Source organism: Macaca fascicularis, chromosome 17, assembly GCF_037993035.2.
Source record: "Macaca fascicularis isolate 582-1 chromosome 17, T2T-MFA8v1.1".
In the NCBI taxonomy this organism is placed as follows: Eukaryota; Metazoa; Chordata; class Mammalia; order Primates; family Cercopithecidae; genus Macaca; species Macaca fascicularis.
Genome location: NC_088391.1, coordinates 99,379,755 through 99,406,856, shown reverse-complemented (window position 1 = coordinate 99,406,856; position 27,102 = coordinate 99,379,755). Strand labels below are relative to the sequence as shown.

The 27,102-nt window shown below is 37.5% G+C and overlaps 1 protein-coding gene across 12 annotated transcripts in view; it reads right to left on the bottom strand.

Moving 5' to 3' along the window:
- MYO16 (myosin XVI) overlaps positions 1–27,102 on the bottom strand; it is a 698,554-nt gene that overhangs the window by 477,168 nt on the left and 194,284 nt on the right. For 10 of the 12 annotated variants that reach the window (XM_045377420.2, XM_005586232.4, XM_074021383.1 and 7 more), the window contains one exon: positions 2,201–2,271. The exons of the other annotated variants lie outside the window; for them this stretch is intronic. In XM_045377420.2, the coding sequence (XP_045233355.2) occupies positions 2,201–2,271 (71 nt within the window). The remainder of the gene's footprint in view (positions 1–2,200; positions 2,272–27,102) is intronic. 12 annotated transcript variants of the gene reach the window in all.

The window sequence follows — 27,102 nt, the reverse complement described above, 5'->3', positions numbered from 1 at the left end:
TGGCGGTTTAAAACTGGCTGGCAGCTGCCGAGGGGATGAGAGATGGTGGTGGTGTGGCTTCATTTCAAAGGTCAAGAAAGCAACTGCTAATCTGTTGATTGGGAGCATAGAGATGCATGTGTTCATTCAAAGTCAGATACTATATATCTCTATCTCTATCTCTATCTATCTATCTACCTACCTATCTACCTACCTATCTATATCTGTTAGGGACAAACATAAAGTAAAAGACAACAGGTATTTGATTTGGTGGTCTTCACAATTAATTTAAAGATAGGAACTTAATTTTGAAAAATATCAAAATTAACATATCAATCTAATCTCTCTCTATATGTATACACACACGTGAAGAAGTGACAGTCTCTCGCTGTCCCCTGTGCCCCTTGTGTTTCCCTTCCCTCTCCTCTTCCTTCTCCTTTCCTTCCTCTTTCTCTCTCACTCATAAATACACAGAAATAACACTTTCCTAGTAACAGCAACAATGACTTGCACTGATTTGTTCACGGAAGAGGTCTGTCTTCTACTGGGACGTGCAAACATGCTGATAACTAGACCTTCTGAAAAACAGGCTGATGGGCCGGGCGCGGTGGCCCACGCTTGTAATCCCAGCACTTTGGGAGGCCGAGGCAGGCAGATCATGAGGTCAGGAGATTGAGACCATCCTGGCTAACACGGTGAAACCCCATCTCTACTAAAAATACAAAAAATTAGCCGGGCGAGGTGGCGGGCGCCTGTAGTCCCAGCTACCCGGGAGGCTGAGGCAGGAGAATGGCGTAAACCCGGGAGGCGGAGTTTGCAGTGAGTGGAGATGGCACCACTGCACTCCAGCCTGGGGGACAGAGCGAGACTCCGTCTCAACAACAACAAAAACAAACAAACAAACAAACAAAAAAACAGGCTTATGATATTTGCCATGAAGAGAATATTGATCTATGGAAGACTCTTAGCAGAATGGGCCTAGTAGGATTGCTTAAAATAAAACCTAGGATCTAGGGACTAATGAGGTACGACTCCTTGAAAATATCATGGAAGTCATATAAGTATCTGAGTGTAAAACAGAGATATTTCATAACCAAAACATTCCAGAGAAGGAAAAGGTTACCTGGAAATCTCTCTTTGTATCTATTTCCAATGCTAGAGAGAAAGCGCCTATGTTCTTTGGCAAACTGTCTTCTATCACAATATTCTCTGTTCTTTTTCTGTTCTGCTGACTATGTAATAACTTGCATTCCAGATCTCTTGAGCCTTTGGTATACACCAGTTTCTCTTTCGTGCAGTTTTTCCCCAACGTTGGCCATAAATTAGAATCACCTGGGAAGTCTTAACAACTCCCAGTGGTCAAGCTACATCCCAGAAAAAAGAAGAATCTTTGTGAGTTCAACTCGGGTTGGGAGTCAGGTGTCAGTATTTTAATAACACCCATGTGATTCCCAGGTGCAATCAAGGTTGAAAATTTATGTGATGTTAAGAAGCTTCTGGAAGTTAAGGGCGTGACCCCCTCTACTACAGTTTGCTATAGTGTGAAGAAATACAACATTATTTTTTGTGTTGAAAGACAGTCATAAATTAGACTGATATCTTACGTTAATTTATATTTTTCAAAATTAAGTTCCTATCTTTAAATTAGTTGTAAAGACCACCAAATCGAATACTTATTGACTTTTACTTTATTTTGGCCCCTAACAGAACCAGCAAAAATTTCTTGCACATGACCTAATATGATATTTTAAATGTAGTTATTTATAATATAATATTTTTAAATGTAGTTACTTATTTATTCACTTACCCCCTTCTTTGTTTCTAAAATACTACAGGGCAGGCTGTATTTGCATTTCTATGAGCTGGATCACGAGCAAAATATAGTAAAATTTCATTAGAGGAATAAGGACAACTTGTGGGAAAAAAGAAAGGATGATTGCCTAATACTGTATAACTGATACAATATTATTTAACTTATTTTGAAGGCTATTAGTTTTTAAAAGTGATTTCTTTAGGGCAGAAATTCTAACTTCATTGATGAAAGATTACTTACAAACTTCAATACAGTAATTAACAATAATTGCAGCAGCCTGTTAATTAGAAACACATCCTCCTTCTGATCATCGTCCGTGAGATGTGCATTTCGTTCCTGGGTTGGAACCTGTAATGTATTCTCCCCCGGGTGTCCCCATGCACTGGCACTGATTGTGCCGGTTCTTACCAGATGGAGCAGGGACCCTCCCGAGGAGACGAGGGTGTGGGGGTCTGCCCCCTCCTTTAGGAGCCGAAGCACTGAAAACAACAGAGAGGAGAATGGAGTTACAGAGCATCCTTCTTCCACGTGTGGAACCAAATGTGTAGCCTTTCATTAACATCTAAAACGCAAACAGCTGTGAACACCAACAAAGATAGCTTCTGTGCCATCCGACCCTATTTTACATGATGATTGGTGGTGTTTCTCGTCATCTTCAAACTTATTCCATGGTTGGGCAACATAATTTCCTATTACAACCATGCAAATTAATGAGAAAGTGAAACAGATTTTTTAAAGTTTACTGTTTCAAAGTGTCTGGTGTTTGCATCCATTGTAGAACAAAAAGCAAAATGAAAGAAATTACTTCATTAGGTTCACATGGGCATTAGGTCACTGAATTTTTTTTTATTATTATTATACTTTAAGTTGTAGGGTACATGTGCATAACGTGCAGGTTTGTTACATATGTATACTTGTGCCATGTTGGTGTGCTGCACCCATCAACTCGTCATTTACATCAGGTATAACTCCCAATGCAATCCCTCCCCCCTCCCCCCTCCCCATGATAGGCCCCAGTGTGTGATGTTCCCCTTCCTGAGTCCAAGTGATCTCATTGTTCAGTTCCCACCTATGAGTGAGAACATGCGGTGTTTGGTTTCTGTTCTTGTGATAGTTTGCTAAGAATGATGGTTTCCAGCTGCATCCATGTCCCTACAAAGGACACAAACTCATCGTTTTTTATGGCTGCATAGTATTCCATGGTGTATATGTGCCACATTTTCTTAATCCAATCTGTCACTGATGGACATTTGGGTTGATTCCAAGTCTTTGCTATTGTGAATAGTGCCGCAATAAACATATGTGTGCATGTGTCCTTATAGCAGCATCATTTATAATCCTTTGGGTATATACCCAGTAATGGGATGGCTGGGTCATATGGTACATCTGGTCACTGAATTTTTATTTTTATTTTTAATTCATTAAGGCCCATTGGCTTAAAGCAATAAAAGCTTCCTTTTTAACATTAACCTTCCACTGGTGCCATGAGCCCTTGGCAATGTTTCCACCATTCTCACAAAGCGCTTCAGAACAAAGCCACATATATCCAAATTAGTTAAGTCAAATGGATCAAACTATATACCAATTACTAGAATAAATTCACAGTTGAAAGGTGACCTGTATTTCCATTTGAACAGCAAAGGTGAATTCATTAGTACACAGAATGCCACAGACTATTAAGAGATTGATTGATTGTGTTCCATTCTCTGCTACTTAAAATGAAGCTATAAGACCAGCAACACAGAAAGGTTCTTCAATCCCCAACGCACTATAATGGTTTCCACTACTAACAGCAATACCATACTTTTAATAAAATACCATGAATGCATTTTCCACACACACAAAATTAAAGCAACAGTTACTCTTTTATTTCATTATGACACAGAACTGTACAAAATGGCTCAGGTTCAAACTCTTACCTCACTGAGGCATACTGTCTTCCCAATTAACTTTATCTGTAAAGTGAAATGTTGCCTGAAGGGGCCATCTTTCCTATGGCACTCCAATTCTTTTATGTGTTCCAATGTCTAGTCTCTGACTCTCTTCCCCAAATCTAACTGCATATCACAGAAGGCAACATGAGTCTTGGCTGACATCGTGACTATGCGAAGCCTCCTCTCCAGGAAGGTCGAGCTCTTTGACGGTGGGTGCAGTGGGTATGATGAGGGAGACAGGCCTCCACCTGTGAGCCAGGTCAGCCTGCCCTGCCCCGTGTGCCCCGGCCACCCTTTCCTTACATCAGCGCACCCTTGGAGCACATCCAGGAAGAAGTTCCTAAATAGATGCATGTTCACATCTATTCATTGCCAAGGGACTTTCCTTTGATGATGTTCTTTCTGCAGTCAAGGATTTAATTATTTTCATAACCTAGAATCTGCTCACATTGAGTAGTGTGTTACAAAAACACTCTCAAAGGTGGCAAACTTGTAGGATCAGCTGTAACCTGACAGCTCATGTTGTATTCATTTGCCAGCTGGGTTATCTTCTTTCTCTGCTGTTACAAGAAAAGTCGAGGAGGCCAAGGCCATTTTCCTCTTGTTCTTCACTGTATTTCCAAGAATGGTCCTGTTACATGGTATGGAGATGCTCTTCCTCCCACCCTTTTTCTGCCTCTCTCTCTCTCTCTCTCTCTCTCTCTCTCTCTCTCTCTCTCTCCTATATATATATATATATATATATATATATATATATGAAGCCACCTCTTGCAACCTCATGTACTCATTACTCTTAATGTTTAAAATCCCTTTCATGATAATAGAAAGTTCATTTCATACATTTGCCAATGGTTTCCTCAGATGATAGACAGCACTTTTACTCTAGTATTTATCCTTTTAGCAAATGAAATTATCCATCATGAATTAACTAATATTGATTTTTTTATATTCTGCAAAGAGATAGCACAAACGTGATCTCACTACAAAGACAGTGTGAAGTAGATTGTATCATGTTATAATATTAGCAAAATGCAATCGGATTTTTATGCAGAGTCCATTATGCAGACACACAGTGAATCATACATAATAGAAATCAGTGATCCATATTCTTTGGGTTTGGAGTTACACAGGTTTCAGCCTGAGACCTGGAAAGCTACTGAACTTTATGTCTCAGTTTTTTGTCAGTAAAACAATGGACAGTCGTACTCACTTCATGGGGATATTGTGAGAATTAAATGAGACAACATATGTAGCATGCTCCAGGCACTTCGTAAGGATCAATAAATGACTGGAATGACTATGTGTAATAAAACCCCATAATAATATATCATAGAATCCATACTTTAAGATCTATTCTGAATGTTTTCCAAACTTTCTGGTTACTAAATGTTGAATTTAAATGCAGAATATACGTGAGGCAAATTTAGCATATTATCCTGGAGGTTGAGTGTATAATTTATCAAACAAAAGTGGAACAAAGGGGGAAATATACACGGCAAAGGAGAATGCTGAGCATGGAGAAAGTGAATCTTTATTACCTTTGCTTTAAATACCATCTACTGCATTGTAAGTTCATGTCAGTTAATTTTTAATATAGGTATTTTTTAACTGTTTCACAACCAACTCATAAAATTCCTGGAATTGTAACAGTTGGCTCTCATGAGCTAGCAAGGGAGAGCTCCAGATCACTAAAGTGGGCAATCATGAAACTCATAAAGAACACTGCCCAGGAATGCCCGGGCATGAGAGCAGGGCTACACTCCAGCTCTCTGAAGGTCCTTCTCATCACAGGGAAACATGCTAGGAAGATAAGCTTCTTCCTCCATCCAGCCAGGCATCATCCTAGTGAGAAAAGGGCAATCTGTGTTTTGTTTGTCCTAGATAGGACAGTTTTTTTGAGAGGGCTGTTTGCATGATCAAGATGGAACCATGTTAGAACCACAAACTCAATATTAACTGGCTTGCCCATCATTACCATGAGTAAGGACTCAAGAATAAGACAAAATCAACTACTGGCCAAATAAGAAATAGGTTATTCTTTGCATATACATATAGTAGTGTGAGCTAAATTCTATGACTCTGCTAAGGGTTAAAAACTGGAATTGTAAGGGACCTAAATATGAAGATATAATGAAGAAAACATCATTTGTATAATAATTAGTTTATAACAATTTTGAGAAGAAAATTATGAAACCAACACATGTAGAACATTTTTGGTGTAACCCTGTACTAAGTACCTTACGTGTAAGAATTACTTTAATTCTCTATAATACGGACACTAGAATTGTCACTCTTTCTTTTACTAATAAGGAAGCTGAAGCTCTGTTATATTACGTGGTTCCCTGAAACCATAGGTACATGATGGAACCAGAACTCAAGTGCAGCCACAGGACTCGTGATCGTGCCCTTAACCCCAGAATCAGAGAGCAGAACTTCAGAATCACAGCCAGGATCAAGATCCATTGTAGTGGTCTCAGAATTACTAATTGTGTGGGAAATTACTCAAATTTCTGTTAAAATACATTATCCAAAAAGGTATCGGTTCATAGCAACCTTGTAATAACGTGATTGGAGCGGCCAGTCAAGTGAAACGGCAGCACCACTCTGAGTCTTTCTGTTATGACAAAATCTGCAAGGAAACAGCCTAAGGAAAACAGCCATCTGGGGACCAAATAGAATAACGAAGCGCATGCTTCCTTTTATAGTGTTGCCGCTTGGAACGGATTCAGCATTTATTGTATATTTGTGACTTCATCATCAAGCTGCAGCAGAACTCCATCGAGATGCCTGTGGGCGGTGGGGCGGGGGGGGCATCATTTGATATTTAAAAAGAAACATTCATTCTCCAAATTTTCAGCTATTGGGGTAAAAAATGGACTAAAATACATCATAAAATTTGCTAAGTGGCTTTAATAGACTATGCAGCTGGTTCCCACCATCACCAACGATAACCAAACATAATAGTCCACCTGGTTGTCAGCATTTATTTTGTGTTTCTAGATACTGTATTGCAACCATTTATCTGTAAAGTCTTTGGAGACCCCATTAGCTAGGGTGGACATGTGACTGCATATCAATCTATACCTACTCTCACACAATCTCCACTACAGTGGCTCTTATATTCACAAAGGTGTTACATTTAACATCAACAGAGGAAAGGAAGATAAAACTAAGCATACCTGGGTTCTCAATTCTGTTCCTGTTACAAGCCCTGCAGAAGATAGTTTCCAGACAGAAGGAAGGACAATCATGCATGATAAGAAGTTAGCAATTGGTAAACCTGGATAGAGGATATATGGGAGTTCTTGTGTTATCTGGGAAAGTTTTCTGTAAGTTTGGTTTTATTTCTAAATAAAGAAGTTACAATGAATAACAACAAAGTATCAAGCCAGTGTCATTTTTTTCCTCCTGAAATGATAATGAAAACATCAATGTGAAGACTTCTAAAAATGTATGCCTGAGAATTTCCATACAGTTGTTAGTCGTCTGAGAATGCCTTTGAAAATTGTATCTTATCTCATTAACATGTCAATCAAGAAGAGAAGCAAGAAGCAGGAATATAGAAATTATGTTATCAACACCACAGAAACGTCTATTTGCACAGCAGTGCTGCTGAAACACAGATTTCCTTTCCTAAGTAGAGCTCAAACTTTAGGATGTGTAAGAATAACTTGAGGATTTTATTAAGATGAATTTTCCTAGTTCAGGGCTTCTCAATCTGTTTTTTATTATCATCCCCTCACTCTCTGTGAAATTGTAATAATGCCGACAGGCTGGGATATCTACTTATGGAATGTGGCCGGATGGAGGGTCACAAAATGGTTGCTTTAGTTAAGAGTTTTCGCCCTCCAAAATCCCATTCTTGTACCTTTAGGAGCTATTGCTGCCCCCATTAGAATCAATTCCTAGTCCCATCTCTTCAGTCCTTTGATTCAGGAGCTTTGTTGTGGGATCTAAAATTGTGTTTTTAAAAAAAACACATGCACACACATTGCAGGAGATTCTGGCGCAGATGGTCCCTTAAAGACATTCTGAGAAAAACTGCTAAGATTTTACAATCTCAGGAAATTACCTCTGAACGCCTCATTTGGAAGCGACCGAATTAGTAAGTGGCAAAGACTTGATGGAAGATCCTTTCCCATTAATTTGTCATTGAGAGTTTGGCCCCTAGTGCCTCGTGTCCCACAGGATCCCTCGGGACACACAGTATTCTCAATACATGCATATTCAGCTGGACCTCTGGAATGGATCCGTGGATCCAGAATAATCAGTGTGAGCTCACAGGAGGTGCTCAGGCTGCAGTGGATGGGGAGGCCTCCAGTCAGAGACTGAGTCTGGGCAATGACCCGCAACCCTCGCTATGTTTTAGATCCTTACCCAAACTTTGGAAAGATATAAATTGTTCTGTCACCAGGTTATTAAATTCAGGCAGTCAAAGATGTGTCCATTGATCCCTATGTTCCTTGGTGACTATAATACCGAGAAGCATAGACAGCCAAGGGAATCAGCATCCAAGGACTGTTCAGTTTGTTTCCGTCCAGCCTGGAAACAGTAGGTTCATGATAAGAGGGTCGAGCCAGGTTTTTGGAGCTTTGGTGGGCTCTGCCTGAAGTCTTTATTCAAGTGAGCTGCTCAATCATACCTTAAGTGTTTGCTTCTGATTTGACTGAGATCCACACGCACTCATAGGATGCTCAAGACTGCTACCAGCCACCCTTCTGGACAAGGAGACCCATCAGGGCTGGGCATGAAGTCAAGGTACATTAGGTTCCAGCCTTAGCAAGCAAATTATGGGCGAATTAGCTTGAAGCACCTGGAATCAAGCAGTAGCTGAGACCCACCTTAGCCCCAGAGATCTCACAGTCTTCAACCAGTAAAAACTCATTTCATGTCACTTTGGCCATGGCTTTAAGATTTCTTTTTTCCCACTCAACTTAATCAAAACTGGACCTGACTAAATCCTGAAGACTGTAAGCCAAGTCCAAGGTCTTCAAGGCCCCATTGACCTAGATTCTCCAATCCCAATCCACTGTGAAGTTATGACAAATGAAACAAATATTTAGTGAGCGTCCTTTTTGTATTAATAGTTAGCACTATCCCAAGAGGTACAGATGTACAGAGAAGAAATAGAAAACAATCTTGCCTTCATAGAGTGTATAATCTAGTTGGCACTGGTAGAGGAGAAGACAGAGGACAAAAGGGATCAGAATGATTTGTAGTGCTTCTTGAATCACTGGCTATATATCTTGAATTTGTTCTGAAAACTGAATTACCATTTTCCCTTCAAATATTACTTATAACCCATTTCATTCCTTTTCCTCCTCAAGGATCACACTGAGATTGTGTTCAGCATTATCATCATCTTCCTTATATCTCTTAGGCCTTCCTTTGTTTTCACTCAATATACTACCCTGGATATTTTCTACTGCCCTGCCACAATATGAAATCCTTTTCAGCTATGTACAATCAATTGTTAAAGCCATCAGTTCAATTTTAATTTGTCACATTATTTTTTAGTTCTACACTTTCCATTTGATACTTTCATATAGATTTTAAAACCTGGTAGAAGGTTTTATCATTATTTATTGTACATCTTGGTTGGAGTAATTATGAAATCAAATCTGATAGCTATATCATGTGCATCACTTGTGAGTCAGTTTCAATTTTATATTGTTTCCCTTAATCTTATATTTCGGTATACCTGTTGTTACTGATATTATTATTATTTGATTGGTCATATAGAGTGTGTTAGGCTGTATGCCTTCCTGTTCACATTTTTAAAAGCATTTATGAAAACTAGTATTAATTCTTCTGTAATCATTTCGAAGAAATTCTCTATGAAGCCACATGTGCCTGGTCTTTCCTTTGTGGAAAGATTTTATTAATTAAATCTATTCAATATAAGCCTACCATGATTTGTGTCTTTCTAGGAATTTTTTTGTTTCTTGTGGGTTATCTAATTTTTTTGGTGTATAATTTTACTAGTATTACCTTTTAACGCATTTTAAGTTTGATTCTAATATATGGTATACTTCCCTTTTCTCTGGGGGATACAGTCCAAGATCTCCAGCATATGCCTGAAACTGCTGAAGGAACAAAATTTCATATATGCTATGATTTTTCTATACGTACATACTTATGATAAAGTTTAATTCATAAATTAGGCAGAGAAAAGGTTAACAACAATAATACAATAGAACAATTATAACAATATACCATAATAAAAGTTATATGAATATGGTCTCTTTCTCTCTTCAAAATATCTTATTGTATTGTACTCACTCTTATTCTTCTCGTGATGATGTGAGATAATAAAATGACTATATGATGAGATGACATAGACACTGTGATGTTGCATTAGGCTACAACTGACCTTCTGATGATAGGTCAGAAAAGGTTCCTGTGTTCCAGGTGATGCCGGATCACTGAGCCATGATGGTGCCAATGGTTAGATACAAGAGCAGAAGATATTGATGATTAACACGCAGGTAGTGTACGCAGTATATATGCTGGATAAAGAGTTGATTCGTGTCCCAGATGGAATGGAATGAGATGGCACAGGATTTCACTACGCTACTCAGAACGTTGTGCAATTTAAACTTTTTGGAATTATTTATTTCTGGAATTTTCTATCTTTTATTTTTGGACCAGGATTGATCATAGGTACCTAAAACCATGGAAATCAAAATCATGGGTAAGGGGGCACTATTGTATCCTCTTTCATTCCTGATTTTAGTAATTTTTCTTTTGGTTTGTTTTTTTTTGTTTTTTTTTTTTTTTGTTTTTGTTTTTTTGTCAGTTTAGCCAAGGTTTTCAATTGTGTTGATCTTTTCAAAGGACCAAGTTTTGGTTTTATTGATTTCTCTATTGTTTTTCTCTATATTTCTTTTATTTCTACTCAAATCTTTATTATATCGTTCCTTTTACTGGCATTGATATTGTTTACTACTTTTCCTCATTTTTGAATATAAAAAGTTAGGTTAATTTAAGATACTTTTATGTATTTAAATATAGGTATTTATTACTTTGGACTTCGGGTGATTAGGTTGTGTTAATGTAGGTTTATCAATCACAAAATGTGTACCATTCAGGTCGGGGAGATTAATAACAGGGGAGGTTATGCATGTGTCAGAGCAGGGGCTATATGGAAAATCTCTGTACCTTCCCCTTAATTTTGCTGTGAATCTAAAGCTTTTCTTAAAAATGAAATTACTAAAGAAAGATGAGTGTTTACAGCTATAAAATTCTCCATAAGAACTGCTTTAGTTATACCTTACATCTTTTAATATGTAGTATTTTCATTTATCTAACATTATTTTATAATATCTATTGTAATTTCTTTTTTGATACATTGGTTATGTAGGAGCATTCTGGTTAACGTAGTAGTTTGCTAGGGCTACCATAACAAGATACCTCAGATGGGTGGTTTACACAATGGAAATTTATTTTCTCATAGTTCTTGTAACTAGAAGTCCAAGATCAAGGCGTTGACAGTTTGATTTCCTCTGAGGCCTCTCTTCTCGGCTTGCGGATGGCCGCCTTCTCACTGTGTCATCACTGTGTCCTCACATGTGACTCTCTGATGGCACACCCTGTGCATGTCCAAATTTGTTCTTATTAAAACACCAGTCATATTAGATTTGAGCCCACCCTAATGACCTCTTTTTAACTTATTGGCCTCCTTAAATGCCCTGTTCTCAAATACAGTCACGTTCTGAGTTACTGGGGGCTAAAGTTTCAACATATGAATTGAGGGGAGGGGTCAGGGCAGGACAAAATTTAGCCCATAATAGATAATTTTTGCATATTTGTGAATTTTATAACATTCCATCTATTGAGTATTTTTATTTTTATTCCATTATGGTGAGAGAACACACTTTGTAATATTTTAATTCTTTTAAAAATTATTGACACTTGTTTTATGGTTTTGTATGTGGTTTGTCATGGAGAATGTTTCATGCACTCTTCAGAAGAATGCGTGTTCTGCTGTTGTGGAATAGCACGTTTGATAAATTTCTGCTGTATATAGTTGTTCAAGTCTTCTTTTTCTTAAACTTTTGTCTAGTTCCATCCATTGCTGTGAAAGGTACTGAAATATTCAAATATCTATGCATGCTCTATTTTTCCTTTCGATTCTGTCAGTTTTGCTTCATGTATTTTGGAACCCTGTTGTTAGGCACATATATATTTATAATTTCTGTATCTTCATGATGGAATAATTCCTTTATAACTACATAATGTCCTTATTTTTTCTATAATAATAATTTTTACATTAAAGTTGAGTTACCTGATATTAACATATGTACTCTAGCACTTTTCGGGGTACTTTTTGAATGGTACATGATTTCCCATGTTTTACTTTCAACCAATTTGTGTCTTTGAATCCAATAGATGTCTCTTATAGGCAAAATATAGCTGGATGACTTCTTAATCAATTCTGCTAATCTCTGCCTTTTGAGTATTAAATCCATTTATATTAATGCAATTACTGATAAAGTAGGATTTATGCCTACCATTTTGCTTTTTGTTATGTGTATTATACCTGTTTCGTTCTTCTATGCCCCCATTGCTGCCTTTTTTGTGTAAATAGGTACTAATTTACATGTCATTTTGATTCTCATGCATTTATTTTCATATATTATTTATTTTATCATTATTTCCCTAGGGATCACAATTAATACATTAATTTAAAATAATTTAGTTCAGATTAATGCCAACTAAATTTGAAGAGTGTACAAGAACTTTTCTCTTATATAGCCAGCTGTGCCCTCTACCGCTACCCTTCTAACTTTGGGTCATTATGTTCGAACAAATTACATCTTTATGCATTGTGTGCTCATTTATAACAGACTTATGTTCATTTATTTCTGTAATTATGTTTTAAATATAATTAAAGATTAGAGTAACAAAAATAGGCAATACTTTTTTTTATATTTATTTATGTGTTTAAATTTCAAGTGCTGTCTATCTTTTATGTGAATTCAAGTCAAATGTCTTTCATTTTCAGCCTGAAAGATTCCCTTTGCTGTTTCATGAAGGGAAGATCTGTTAGAGAAAAATTCTCTTAGTTTTTGTTTTTCATTAATGTCTTAATATTCCTCCATTTTTGAAAAGTCATTTTTATGGATATAGAATTCTTGGCTGGCAGTCTTCCTTTTTAGCACTTTGAATTTGTCATCTTTCTGCCTTTTGGCTTCCATGGTTTCTGATTAGAAGTCAGCTGTTAATCTTCTTGAGGAACCCTTGTACATGAAGCATAACTTCTATATTTATGCTTTCAAGATATTTTTTGCCCTTGGCTTTTCACAGTTTGATTATGTTGTGTCCAGGTATGGATCTCTTTCAGTTTATCCAACCTGGAATTTGAGAAGCTTCTTAGATGTGTAGATTAATATTTTCCATCAAATTTGGCAAGTTTTCTCCCATTAGTTCCTCCAATATTATTCCTGCCTTGTCTTTCTCCTCTCATCTGTGACTCCATTATGTACGCTGGTACACTTGATGGTGCTCTACAGGCCCCTTAGGCTGTGCTCATTTTCCTTCATTGTTTTTTTCTTCTCTACCTCAGACTGGATCATCTTAATTGATCTATCTTTAAATTCACTGCTTGTTTTGCCAGCTTACATACACTTCATTTCTGCTAATGTATATTTAATTTTAGTTACTGTACTTTTCAACTTCAGAATTTCTATTTGTTTCTTTTTATAATTGTTCATCTCTATATGGGGAGATACCACTCTCATACTTTTCTTTAGCAATTTAGACATAATTTTCTTTCGTTATTTGAACATTTTTATGATTGTTTATTTAAAATCCCTCTCCAGTAAATCTAATATCTGGGCTCTCTCAGACACAGTTTCTGTTGACTACTTTTTTCTCTCTCTGCGGAACATACTTTCTTATTTATTTGAATATCTCATAATTTTTTTGTTGACAACTATGTTTCTTAGTTTGGTTTGTGCTGCTATTACAGAATGCACAGACTGGTTAATTTATTTTTTAAAATGGTAGTTTATTTTCTAACCGTTCTATACCCTGAGAAGTCCAAAATCAAGGGGCCCGTGTACTGTGAGAACTGTCTTGCTGGGTCATCCAATGGGGTAAGGTGGGAAGAAGGGGAGGGCAAAAGGGACCAAACCCATCCTTTTGGAAGGGAGCCACTCCCACAATAACAAACCTACTCCTGTGATAACAGCATTAAACCACTCATGAGGGCAGAGTCCTCATGGCCTAATCACCTCTTAGTACTGTTACAATGGCAATTAAATTTTAACATGAGTTTGGGAGGGGACAAACATTTCAAACAAAACACTAAACATGATAAATAATAAAATGTGGAAACTTTGAAAATCAGATTCACTGTCCATTCCCGAGTAGGTTGCTGTTTCTGCTTGTAATTGTTGTTTGTTTGTTTCATTACTTTTCTTAACTAAATCTGCAATATCTATATTATGTGTCATGCATAGCCACTGAACTCTCTGCTTATTTATTGTAGTAGTCAGTGAGTAAACATATTTCCTTAAATGGCTTGAAGCAATAACACTCTTAGCCTTCACTTAGGAGCTGGGCTTCTGTGCTGGGGCATTGCTGTGGTGCTCTTGGAGACAGTTTACATCTTTTCCTTAGTCTGCACTTCTACTTGTGCAAAGCCTTAAGATCAACCCTAAGAGAGAAACTGGGGTCTTCTCAGGTATCTTATGAGCACACCCACAGCTCTGAACATATGCATAGCCTTCTAGATTCTGAGGCATACATTGCAGTTTTTCGAAGTACTCTATGGATCTCTCATTTCCTTCTAAGTGTTTTGGCCAGTTTCTTGTTTGTCCCAATTGTTGCAATGCTAAAGGATTCCTGCTGGTTGTTTTCTACAAATGCCCCAGGGAAAAGGTTTGTAGTGAGCTTATTCTGAGTCACTTTATATGAAAACAAATCTTGTGAGTGACAGTGACCAGAGAGGTCAAATGATGATAATTCTCTAAGAATGGTGTTTTTGGAGGAGATCCAAACCCAGTCTGCAGCCTCCAGTCGCTCCGAGGCTGCTGGTTTATGGGGCTACCAAGATTGCGAGGCTGCCGGGTTTTAGAGCTACTACAGAGCTAGGGAGAAGAGGATGTGGCTACAAAAGTCGAAGGACCACAAAACACTGCTCTTGCCAAAGTTCAACCATTTGTTCTTGAATAAACGCTGCCTTTTTTTTTTTTTTTTTTTGAGACAGAGTTTCGCTCTTGTTGCCCAAGCTGGAGTACAAAGGCACAATCTCAGCTCATTGCAACCTCTGCCTCCCAGGTTCAAGAGATTCTCCTGCCTCAGCCTTCCGAGTAGTTGGGATTACAGGCTTCTGCCACCACACCCGGCTAATTTTTGTATTTTTAGTAGAGACAGGGTTTCACCATGTTGGCCAGGCAGGTCTCGAACTCCTGACCTCAAGTGATCCACCTGCCTTGGCCTCCCAAAGTGCTGGGATTATAGGCGTGAGCCACCGTGCCCGGCCTACAAATGCTTCTTAGATTGTTGGAAGCCTTTGATTAATCTCCAAAGTCCTGAAAAAGTTTATTGTGCCAGTGTTCTCGTTGCTTTATGAAGGACAAATATTCAGTGGTCGTCTCTTTGTAATTCCAGGAGCAGTCTCCCCCATTATCTAAAAACTGACAGAAGAATCCCTGAAAATAGTTATGTCTCACTGAGAAGAAGAAATTTGCTAACATTAGATTTATAGTAATCATTATTATTTTTTTGCTAAAGATGAAATTTCCAAGTTTCTGTAAGATGGAAAAAATATTCAAAAAGCTATTGGCAAACTTACATGTTTTACAGAAATTTTAACATATCCTATTGTGGTACAAATTGTCTGGTGGGAATCAGGAATGGTCTGCTTACCAAAATCAGTCCTATAAATCATTGACTCTCTATATATTCCAGAACAGATGTAAAGTGACAGTATTATAACATCATAAACTTGATAGCATATTTCCTCAGATCTTGATGTAGAAGTAGTAAATCCAGGATGCATGCAATATAAATACATGCTTCACTTCTTATTTTCTCTCTATAAAATTCTCTGCCAATTTATGTTATGTAAGTTTAAAATGCTCTTTTTAATGCCAAATCTTAGAAATAAACAGTTTTAAAAAATGACTCACTTTTACAAATAAACAAAAAGAACTGACATAACTACTAATATGGAATTTTGCTTGTATCTTGAGATAATAAAAACGAAAATAAAGAACACCATGCCAATATCTGAGGAAGTTACTAAAATGCGAATAAAACGTTACTTGTAATAGCTATATATACCTATGTAATAACTATATATACATAAATACATATATGTATATATGCAATAACTCTATGTATACACACATATGTATATGTGTATATATAATATATACACATATATGTATGTATGTGTATAGTGTATATGGTATACATACACATATATATGTAATAACTATATTCCTATATGTATAATATGTATATGTATATATATTCCTATATGTATATGTATATGTGTATATATAACTATATGTAATAAATATATATATACACACACACACACACACACATATATATATATATAGAGAGAGAGTCTTTTAAAAGTAAGTCAAGGGGGAGAGAAGTATCTTAGTATGTCACTGCCCACTCCTTAAATCTAACCTGGGAATCAAAAGGGCTGTATCACAGTGCTGTTTGCGGCCCTGACTATGCTCTTTGACTTTTTCGGTGAGCCTCAGTTCCCTCATTTGTAAAACTGTCAGGAAAGCACTATATTATTGTGAAAAATAAGATACCATATAAATGTTACAGATGATTATTACTTAGTCAATTTTGGGGACAGGACCAAAGCTTAAAGGAGGCAGTAGACACTCTTTGAGAAAGCTTTCCAAAAGGTGAGAATTATCGAGCATGTGGCTTTACAAGCAAAGCTTTCATGGTAGAAATCTCAAATAGAACTTGCAGGTTAAACTGGTTGTTTCTCACTCTCCTTTCCTTTCAAACATGTCTTTTAGTCCTATCTGAGAAATGTCATCATGGAACTGAGGTCACACCCCACCCTGCAGTTTCATCATGCATTTCCTTTTATCTTAGATAATTCTATGACATCCTTATCTTGTCAGGTTTTAATTAATCAGGGAGTCTTAGTGCTCATATCACCTTTGTGTGTTTGTCTGATGTGAGATTTGAGAAAAATCCACAGGATCACAAGATTTCCCAAACACAGGAATAAGATACAATCACCATGTGAATTACCAAAGGATACATTTCAAATTGGGAACAGAAATCACATCTCACAGTTTTATTTATCTCATTTATTCCCTAATAACCGCAGTATATATCTGTTCACACTCCTTTTCTGAACATTACCCCCTTCAGCTGTTCAGAGAGGGGTCCTCCTGCATATCTAGTATCTTTATTCTCTGAATACCACTGAGTGGACCTGGACATCTGACCCCAGTTGGGCATAATGGATTTTCCAGCTGGGAATTTGGAACTGGGACACGGAGACTAGTTACTTAATTATGGGTGCTGGACATGGAAGGTGACCTAAGGGCCATATGGAGATGGCCATAATAGTTTATATGCAAATGAGAGCCCAAGCTGCAGAGGAGGAATGAAGGCAGAGGGAGAATGAAAAGAGCCAGGCCGGGCGCGGTGGCTCACGCCTGTAATCCCAGCACTTTGGGAGGCCGAGGCAGGCGGATCACGAGGTCAGGAGATCGAGACCATCCTGGCTAACCCAGTGAAACCCCATCTCCACTAAAAATACAAAAACAAAACAAACAAACAAACAAACAAAAAACAAAACTAGCCAGGCGTGGTGGTGGGTACCTATAGTCCCAGCTACTCCAGAGGCTGAGGCAGGAGAATGGCGTGAACCCGGGAGGCAGAGCTTGCAGTGAGCCGAGATCGCACCACTGCACTCCAGCCTGGGTGACAGAGTGAGACTCCATCTCAAAAACAAAACAAAACAAAACAAAGCAACAACAAAAAAAGCGAGTCGCCTCACTTGAGGGCATGAAGAGCAGAAAGAAAGTGAAGCAGATGTCCTAAGTTCCTGGGTTTTATGTTCAGTTTCATGGGTAGCCTCTGTTCATATTTTTTATTTAAATTTGTGGGATAGTCTCTTATTCTTACGTGGTGCACTTTAGTAAACATAAGTTGGTTTTTTAAAAACAAACCCTCCCTGACTCAGGCAATACATCTGTAGTTAATTCTTAGTGTAGCCATATAACTTATTGCCCAAGCCAGGATAATGTGGAGATCAAAGCAGACTTTCTCATTATAACTGAGCAACTGGTTGCAGAGCTGTCCTACATTGTTCAAACACTGATGTGAAGCCTCTGAACTGGGAGAGGATTATGAAAGAGCTTTCAATTCAGATGGGTCACAGCAGGTTATCTGTTGCTATGCAATTTATGACCCCCATACAGTGGCTGAAATTAAAATCATTTACTTTGCTCACACATCTGGGTCTTGATGGGGCTATGTTGACCAGATCTGGTTTAAGGTCTTCTATGTGGTGTGGTCAGATGGTGGCTGGGGATGGGTCATTCCGAATGTTTCTTCAATTACATGCCTGGGCTGAGAAAACTTAGGGACTAGAATAGCTGAGGCCCCATGAACATGACAGAGAGAGATTTTCTTTTATCTATCTATCTATCTATCTCTCTCTCTCTCTCTCTCTCTCTCTCTACCTAGCTACCTACCTACCTGCCTGCCTATCATCTATCACCTACCATCTATCTATTATCTGTCATCTATCTTCTATCTTTCATCTATTCATCTATCTACCTATAATCTCTTTATCCATCTACAATTTTAGCGCCTCTACTTTTTTTTTTTTTTTTTGGATACAGGATCTGGCTCTGTCACCCAGGTGGGAATGCGGTCGCGCTATCTCAGCTCACTGCAACCTCTGCCTCTTGAACTCAAGCAATTCTCCCACCTCAGCCACCCAAGTAGCTGAGACTACAGGCACACACCACCACGGCCAACTAATTTTTGTATTTTGGGTAGAGACACAATTTCATCATGTTGCCCGGGCTGATCTTGAACTCCTGAGCTCAAGCAATCCACCTGCCTCAGCCTCTCTACCTGTTTTTACCCATGTAGTTTCCACACAGTGGTTCTAGGCAGTCAGGACTTCTTGCACAGCAACTGGAACCCCACAGAGCACATGGCCCAGATTCTGATGGAGTCTGGAAGTCTTGCAGCATCTATGGGCTGTGTTCTGTTTTGTATATTGGCAACCAAAAAGGCTTGCCGAAGTGCAAGGAGAAAGGATGTAGACTCCAAGCCTCAATGGTAGGAGTGGCAAAGAACTGGCTGATGTGCTTTAAACCTCTTCAGTGGGAGATAGCTTTGGAGAATTCACTGCCTTGCAGTGGGTTTGAAATGTCACATCAGTCACTTCCATGACGAGAGTGAGCATGATGAGAACAAATTTGCAATATGTATAATATATTTTCATGTAATCATTTTTTGGTTTTACTATATTTAAAGAAATACCACAATAAAGTCTAAAGGGGTATCTTTTATGGAAGTGAATATTTTATTTAAAGCAACTTCGTTAAGTAAATGCTGAAATTCATGAAAGTTGTGGCGCATCAAACACTTATATTTATCAAACTGTAACTTTTGTTAATTTTATCCATTCCTTTTTCACTTATTATAAAATATACAGACTTATCTTTACTGCAGTTATGACTCATCCAAATAGCAACAAAATAAAATGAAGATATTCTTGTTTCTTGTAAGAAGAAGAAAAATATTTAAAATTCTGATTAAAGAACTAGTAATAAGAATTTTATAGCTCTAGTCTCTTGATAAAGGTGAGAATAACATATTACCTTATTAGGTTATGTAAACTGTTCTGTCCATTTTTCACACTTGGCACAAATTAATAAAAAATATTATTCAAGGGTAAGTAGAGTGACGTAGATATTAATCTGGTATGAGAGTAGTATACATCTTGGCTGGGCACGGTGGCTCATACCTGTAATCCAGCACTTCGGGAGGCCAAGGCAGGCAGATCACTTGAGGCCAGGAGTTCAAGACCAGCCTGGGCAACATAGCAAAACACTGCTTGCACTAAAAATACAAAAATTAGCTAGACGTGGTGGTGCACACCTGTAGTCCCGGCTACTCAGGAGGCTGAGGCAGAAGAATTGCTTGAACCCTGGAGACAGAGGTTGCAGTTAGCTGAGATCACACCACTGCACTCCAGCCTAGGTGACACAGTGAAGCTTTGTCTCAAAATAAAACAAAACAACAAAAAAGAGTAATACACATCCCTTTATAAATAAAATTTAATATAACTGATCATAAATCAGACACTAAAAATAAAAATATATAAATTGATACTTAAAAATACTCTTATTTTTCTTTTTATTTCATCAGCAGCAGTGATAGGCAATTTAAATCAGAACTTGCATACAGTTTACATGTGACCTAATGCCTTTGTTCTACATTAGACTCTTGTGTTACAATCAATGAGACAATTGAACTTCAATTCAAGATGTAACTGGAATTCCTGGAAAAGAAATGGCCGCCCACGCTGAGTAATCTCTATACCTCTTTTGGGTGGAATTCTGCAGATGGCTGGGGGTAGGACTTTAGCCAACCTCGTGATCACAGTGGAAGGTAAACAGAAGCACTGTCGAGGGGAGTGGGTGGTCCTGGAAGTAAGGAAAGGGCATCTGGCAGCAAGAGAGAGTGAAAGGAGGAGAGCTACGTGGGTAACGTATTGAACATTCATGACTTTGTTGTTGTTGGAGTACTTCTTGTTTAGTTTACTTTTCTTTTATTGTTGTCCTCGTCTTCCTCACCAGGTAAATGGACAGACACAACACTGAGTATAGGATGCATCACAGATATTCACTCATTTAAATTCATTTTAAAACTGAAATTTCACAGGAGCAAAGTTTGCCCTGCCAGACTAGATGCTTTTTGTCAACTGATTTGTAGAAGATGAGTAGAAGGGCCAGGTAATTTTTTTTTTAATGCTTGAATTAATCCGTGAGTTAAAAATAGAGCAAAGTATTACATGGCCAGAAATCAGAGTTATTAGAAAGCTACAGCAATTAAAACCTTTGAGCACTGATCCAAGAACAGACAACTAGAAGAAAGAAACAATAAGGTCCAGAATGAGGCCCACACAGGTCGGGTCTTCTGACTTCCTACAACTATGCAGTTCCATGTAGTCGAAAACTACTCTTTTGTTTTTCATTCGGGGTACAGTGTAATTTATACTTAGTAAAACATACAAATCTTAAATATGTATCTAATTAATGTTTGCCTGTATATACACCTGTGTAACTATCATTCAGCTCAAGATAAAAGGATATCTCCATCATCCCAGGAAGTTCCCTCCTGGTCCTTCCCCGCAGGTATCCCCAGGGACAACCTGTTATTCTGAAGAAATCCACCGCCAATGATAATAGTTTTGCCTACACTGGAATTTCATTTAAAGAGAAAAATGCAGCATGTCCTCTTTGGGGTGTCTGGCCTCTTCCAGTCTTAGTCTTATGTTTGTGAAATCTATCCATATTGTTCTGTGTAGAAATGGTGTGTCTTCCTCTTTTGGCCATGTAGGATTCCACTATATAAGTATACCATACTTTGTGCATCCAATTCCCCATTGGTAGACATTTGGGTTGTTTCTAGTTTTTGTCCATTCTAAATAAAGCTGCTATTAACATTCTTGCACAAGTCTTTTTGTAATATCATGCAATCATTTGTAGAGACCCATTCTGAGAGGTGGAATTGCTGGAACACAGGCATAAATTAAAGTGTATTAGAAACTGCCAAACAGCTTTCCAAAGTGGCTGTATTGTTCTATACTCCCACCAGCAATACAAGAGAATTTCAGCTGCTACACATTCACAGCAATACTATTGTCCATTATTGATTATTTAATGAAGCCATACTTATGTTTTAAATTCGAACAACTGAAAAAACCAAAACCATGCAGTTAAATATTTTATGGTACATTTTAGTAGTTGTTTTTCTTTGTGATTTTTAAAAGTTCTGCATCCATTGCATATGGTTGTTTCTCCTTTATGTAGTTAACATAGAAAATCACATTAGTTTTCAACTGTTAAATCAACCTTTCATTCCAAGGATCCTGGCAGCGTTCTACTTTGTTTCCTCAGTGGTGGTTATATGATGTTCACTTTCTGATAAATCATAGTTGCACATTTTTGGTGAATTTTTGATGTGTTTTATTTATACCAAGTGAATATAAATTGTTTTGCTATATTACTGTTAAAATAATGAGGACTAACATTTTAGTAAGTAACTGCTTACTAAGTTATACTATTTTTGGTAAACTGACCTACAATAACTAACATATTTTGCTTACCATGAAAGAAACCTTGATCCACCCTATCAAAATCCCCCCAATTTTTTTTTTTTTTTTGCAGAAATTAAAAAGCTGATCCTAAAATTCATATGAGATTGCAAGGGATGCTGAATAATCAAAACAATCTTGGAAAAGACAAATAGAGTTAAGGACTTACTCGTCATGATTTCAAAACTTATTGTAAAGCTACACTAATGAAAACAGTGTGGTACTGAAATAGAGTAAACTTATAGACCAAAGATGTGGAATCGAGAATTCAGAACCGATACACCCATACGTCAATGTTCAACAGATTTTCAACAAGGGTTCCAAGATCATTCTATGAAGAAGGAAGTATGTCTTCAACAACTGGATATCCACATGCAAAAGAATGAAGGTGGGATGTGACCTTACAACATATATAAAACTAATAACTCAAAGAGGATAAAGGACACAAATATAACACCTTAAACTCTAATACTCTGTTTTTTTGTTTTGTTTTGTTTTTTTAAATGGAGTTTCGCTCTTGTTGCCCAGGCTGGAGTGCAATGGCGCGATCTGAGCTCACTGCAACCTCTGCCTCCCAGGTTCAAGAGATTCTCCTACCTCAGTCTCCTGAGTAGCTAGGACTACAGAAATGTGCCACCATGCCTGGCTAATTTTGTATTTTTAGTAGAGATGGGGTTTCTCCATGTTGGTCAGGCTAGTCTCTAACTCCCGACCTCAGGTGATCCACCCACCTTGGCCTCCCAAAGTGCTGGGATTATAGGCGTGCGTCATGGCACCTGACCAACTCTAATACTCTTAGAAGGAAATCCTCATGGCCTTGAGCTTGGTAATTGTTTCTTAGATATGATACCAACAACACAAGCACAAAAGAACAAAAATGTATAAATTGGGCTTCATCAAAACTTTTTTAAAAATGTGCATTAAAGGATACTATCAAAAGAATTTAAAAACCCACAGAATGAGATAAAATATTTACAAAGCATATATTTCATAGAGGTCTAGTATATAAAATGTGTATACCAAGAACTCTTACAACTGAAGAACAAAAAGTCAAACAAAAATAGACAAAATACTTTTCTCTAAAGAAAAGATAAAAATGACCAACAAGACATGAAAGATGCTTGGGAAATAGGATGATTATAACAAATAAATTTTTTAAAGGAACATTAAGTGTTGGTGAGGATGTGAAGAAATTGGAACTTTCCTACATTGCAGGAGAGAATGTAAAATGATTTCGCCACTGTAGAAAACAGTTTAGTAGTTATTAAAAACATTAAACACACAATTTACCATATGAATCAGAAATCCCACTTTTGGCTATAAACCAAAAATAATTAAAAACTGGCAGTCAACAATGAGATGTCATCTTACACCACTCAGTATGGCTATTATTAAAAAGTAAAAAAATAACAGGTGCTGGTGAGGTTGGGGAGGAAAAGGAAGATTTTCATTGCAGCACTATTCACAATAGCAAAGATATAGATTCAACTTAAATGCCCAGCCATGGTAGAATAGATAAAGAAAATATGGTACATGTATACCATGAAATACTATGTGGCCATAAAAATGGATGAGATTGTATCCTTTGCAGGGACATGGATGGAACTGAGGGCCACTACTCTTAACAAACTAACACAGGAACAGAAAACCAAATACCACATATTCTCACTTATAACTGGGAGCTAAATGATGAGAACACATGGACACACAGTGGGGAACAACAGACACTGGGGCCAACTGGAGAGTGAAAGGTAGGAGAAGGGACAGAGTCACAAAAACAAACACCTACTAGGTACTAGGCTTTATACCTGCATGGTGAAATAATCTGTATAACAAACCCCCATGACATGAGTTCACCATGAAACAAACAAACCTGCACATATACCACTGAACTTAAAAGTTAAGAAAAACAGGTAGTCCAACAAAGACTTATGTTTATAGCAGCCCTATCAACAGCAGCTAAAAGTGGAAACAAACCAAATTCCCATGAACTGATCAACGTATCAACCAAGTTTTTTAAATCTATGCAATGGAATATTATTATAAGAAAACAATGAAGTACCAATGCAGTCTCCACCATGAATGAACCTTAAAAATATGCAGAGTGAAAGAAGCCAGATATGAAGGTTATATATGGTGTAATTTCCCTTACATAAAATATCAAAAATAGGGAAATTCCCAGAGACAGGAAGCAGATCTGTGGTTGTCAAAAGCTAGAGGACGTTGGGAGATGAAAAGTGACTGATTATTTGGCACAATATTTCTACTTGGGGCTATGAAAATGTCCTGGAGCCAGATAGTGGTGACGGATGCACAACATTCTCCGTGTAGTAATGCCACTGAATTATATGCTTCAAAATGGTCAAAAGAATGAGTTTTATTTTAGGTGTCTTTTATCGCCATAAAGAGCCACAATTCCCTGACACTGCTGTTCTTAAACTTTATAAACTTCTTAAGCCATATATTATTTATTATCGTTGTATTTTATAAGACTATCTGTATAGAAAATCTAATGTTAAATAATTTTATTTGCCTAAATCCTATTTGTGTTTTTTAGTAATTCTGAGGTATAAAGACAGCAACTTTGGGGGATAATTAAGCCTTCTTATCTGTATAATATTCATTTGGAATTTTCTTCTGACATGCAAGACATATGTACATTTAGTCGTGAGAATGGTTTTAAGTTCATGGTTATGGTCTCTGATCACCTTAGAATGGCTCCATGAAGACGGAGCTAATTCAAGTCTCGTCCACAATGTGGACATCGGCTTTTAAGGGTCTCTACTCAGAGTCAGATAAGCCGCGTGCTCGGAAGTTGACCATTTACCCAGTTATTTCCCAGGTTCCTGGTTCAACCACTACCCTTCTTTTTGTACTTCATTAATAAGCACATTTTTCTTTTAACCCTCAGACATATGCCCCATTAAGCATTCATAACTGTTATCCTCAGAGAAGTTCATGTAGAAAGACACGCACCGGGTGACACATTAAGGAAGAGAGATAAATGCTGGCCCTAGGACATTACCAATTCCAATTTCAACGTTCACCAGAGGCTTCAGGACTCGACAAAACTGCCAGAGTCTACTCCTTCCCAGGCTGCTCAAGACCACGGAAGCTGCAGGAACAATCTGTCTGTCAGGGTTAGGCCTTCACAGGAGAGAACTGCCCCACAAAGGCAAAGTCAACAGTATTTAATGTGCTTGCATGAAGAGTATTTAATTTACTCACTTTCAGTTTTTACCTGCAACATTTCTTAAAATCCCATTTTGTGTGAACCAACTAGGTTATACTGATGAATACCAAATACCTCAGTTGGTTTCAGAAGTGCTGAGGACATTTCTGTCTCAGGAAAACTCCAGGAAATAGAAAGCTTGCATGATGAAGATCATTCTTTAAAGAGCAAGTGCTGACTCAAAAGCATATTTCCCTGGTGCCCAAGTCTGATGAACTTAAATATACTGAAGATTCACATTTGATTCATGACGTCTTTTTTCTAAGTTCATTATTAAATGTAAACAGTCAGTCAAAAACATTAGAGGGAATGAGTCAGACTTTAGGAAGATTTAGGAAAATATTATTATTGGAAGTGATGTCTTTCAGTCAACTTAGAGACAGTAAAAATGCATCTGCTTTTGTTGGGAAAGGGGGCACTTCCTGTGTTGCCACCGACTTGTGACCTCTAAACCAAGGTCTTGCCCCATATAGAGAATGGTTTCCTAAAAATTCAGAAATATGACCATTTTAATAGTCCTAGCTACTTTTCCAGCTTACCTCTGTTCATCAAATATATCATCAACTGTTAGTGTGGACTGTAAAAGTCACCTGGCTTTAAACCCAAAAGAATTGGTTGAGTTAGAAATCAGAGTCACTAAGCAAGTGACAAGAATTACTGAATAAGTACATCCTCTATCCCTTTGAATTCAAATGAAGTGAATCCTTATTTTACAAGTCAACATGAGAGGCTGAGGCAGGAGGCTCGCTTGAGCCCAGGAGTTCAAGGTGGCTGTAAGCTATGATCTGTAACTGTACTCCAGGCTGGGCAGGACAGTGAGACCCTGTCTCTAAAGAAAACATCAAAACAAATCATAAAAGCAAGTAAACAGTAAATTCGTGCTAGGAGATAATTGTTTCTAGTACAAATGTCTCACTCTTTTTCTCTTCTTTCTCCTCTCTCTTAATCTCTCTCTCTCTCTCTCACACACACACACATACACAAACACACACAAACACATAGACACACACACACCCCTACACCTCTAATTTATCTACAGGACTCAGATCACTCTGGTTTTCTGGGTTTCCTCCCGTTATTTAAAATACAATCTAATAGGCAAAAACCTGGCAGATTGCTCACAAAATAAATCATTTGTGTAAAGAATAAGTGAAGTAAATGAAGTGGCACCGAGACACCTTCATGAGCCTCATACTTACTTAAGCTACATAAGCATATATTTCATTCAATTAAAAAAACAGACTTTTGGCCAATGCCTTGCAAGTCTACATGCTGTGAAGATTTGAGGTTGATTCTAATTGGGACACATGAAAGAGCAAATTGAAAAGCCCATATCAACAATGATTTGTTAATCTGTTGCTGTGTTAAAAATTAATTAAAACCTACATCTACCATAAGAATCATAATTTTTAAAACGGGAGAGAATGGTGACTCAGAACATGAAGAAGCTTAATTATATCACAGTTTGGTATTAAGGTATGTTCCTTAGCAATCTGAGGAATTAATATACTTGAGCTGAAACTCTTCCCCTACCCGCCACCTCCACAAATTTCCTACCTTTCAGAGTGTGTCTTGTGGGACTATAATACTATTTTTTAAACAGTGTTTTATTTTAGAAACAAAATAATTACAAGAAAAGTCTTACATTTTTTTCAGTAACGTTGTCTGTTACAAAGATTTGTCATTGACACACAAGTGGAACGAGGTGACATTTGGCCACTCTGATGTTTATTACCCAAAAATGTGCTAGAGACAAATGGTTGCATAAATTTTAGATTCACCGCCAACTTTAAAA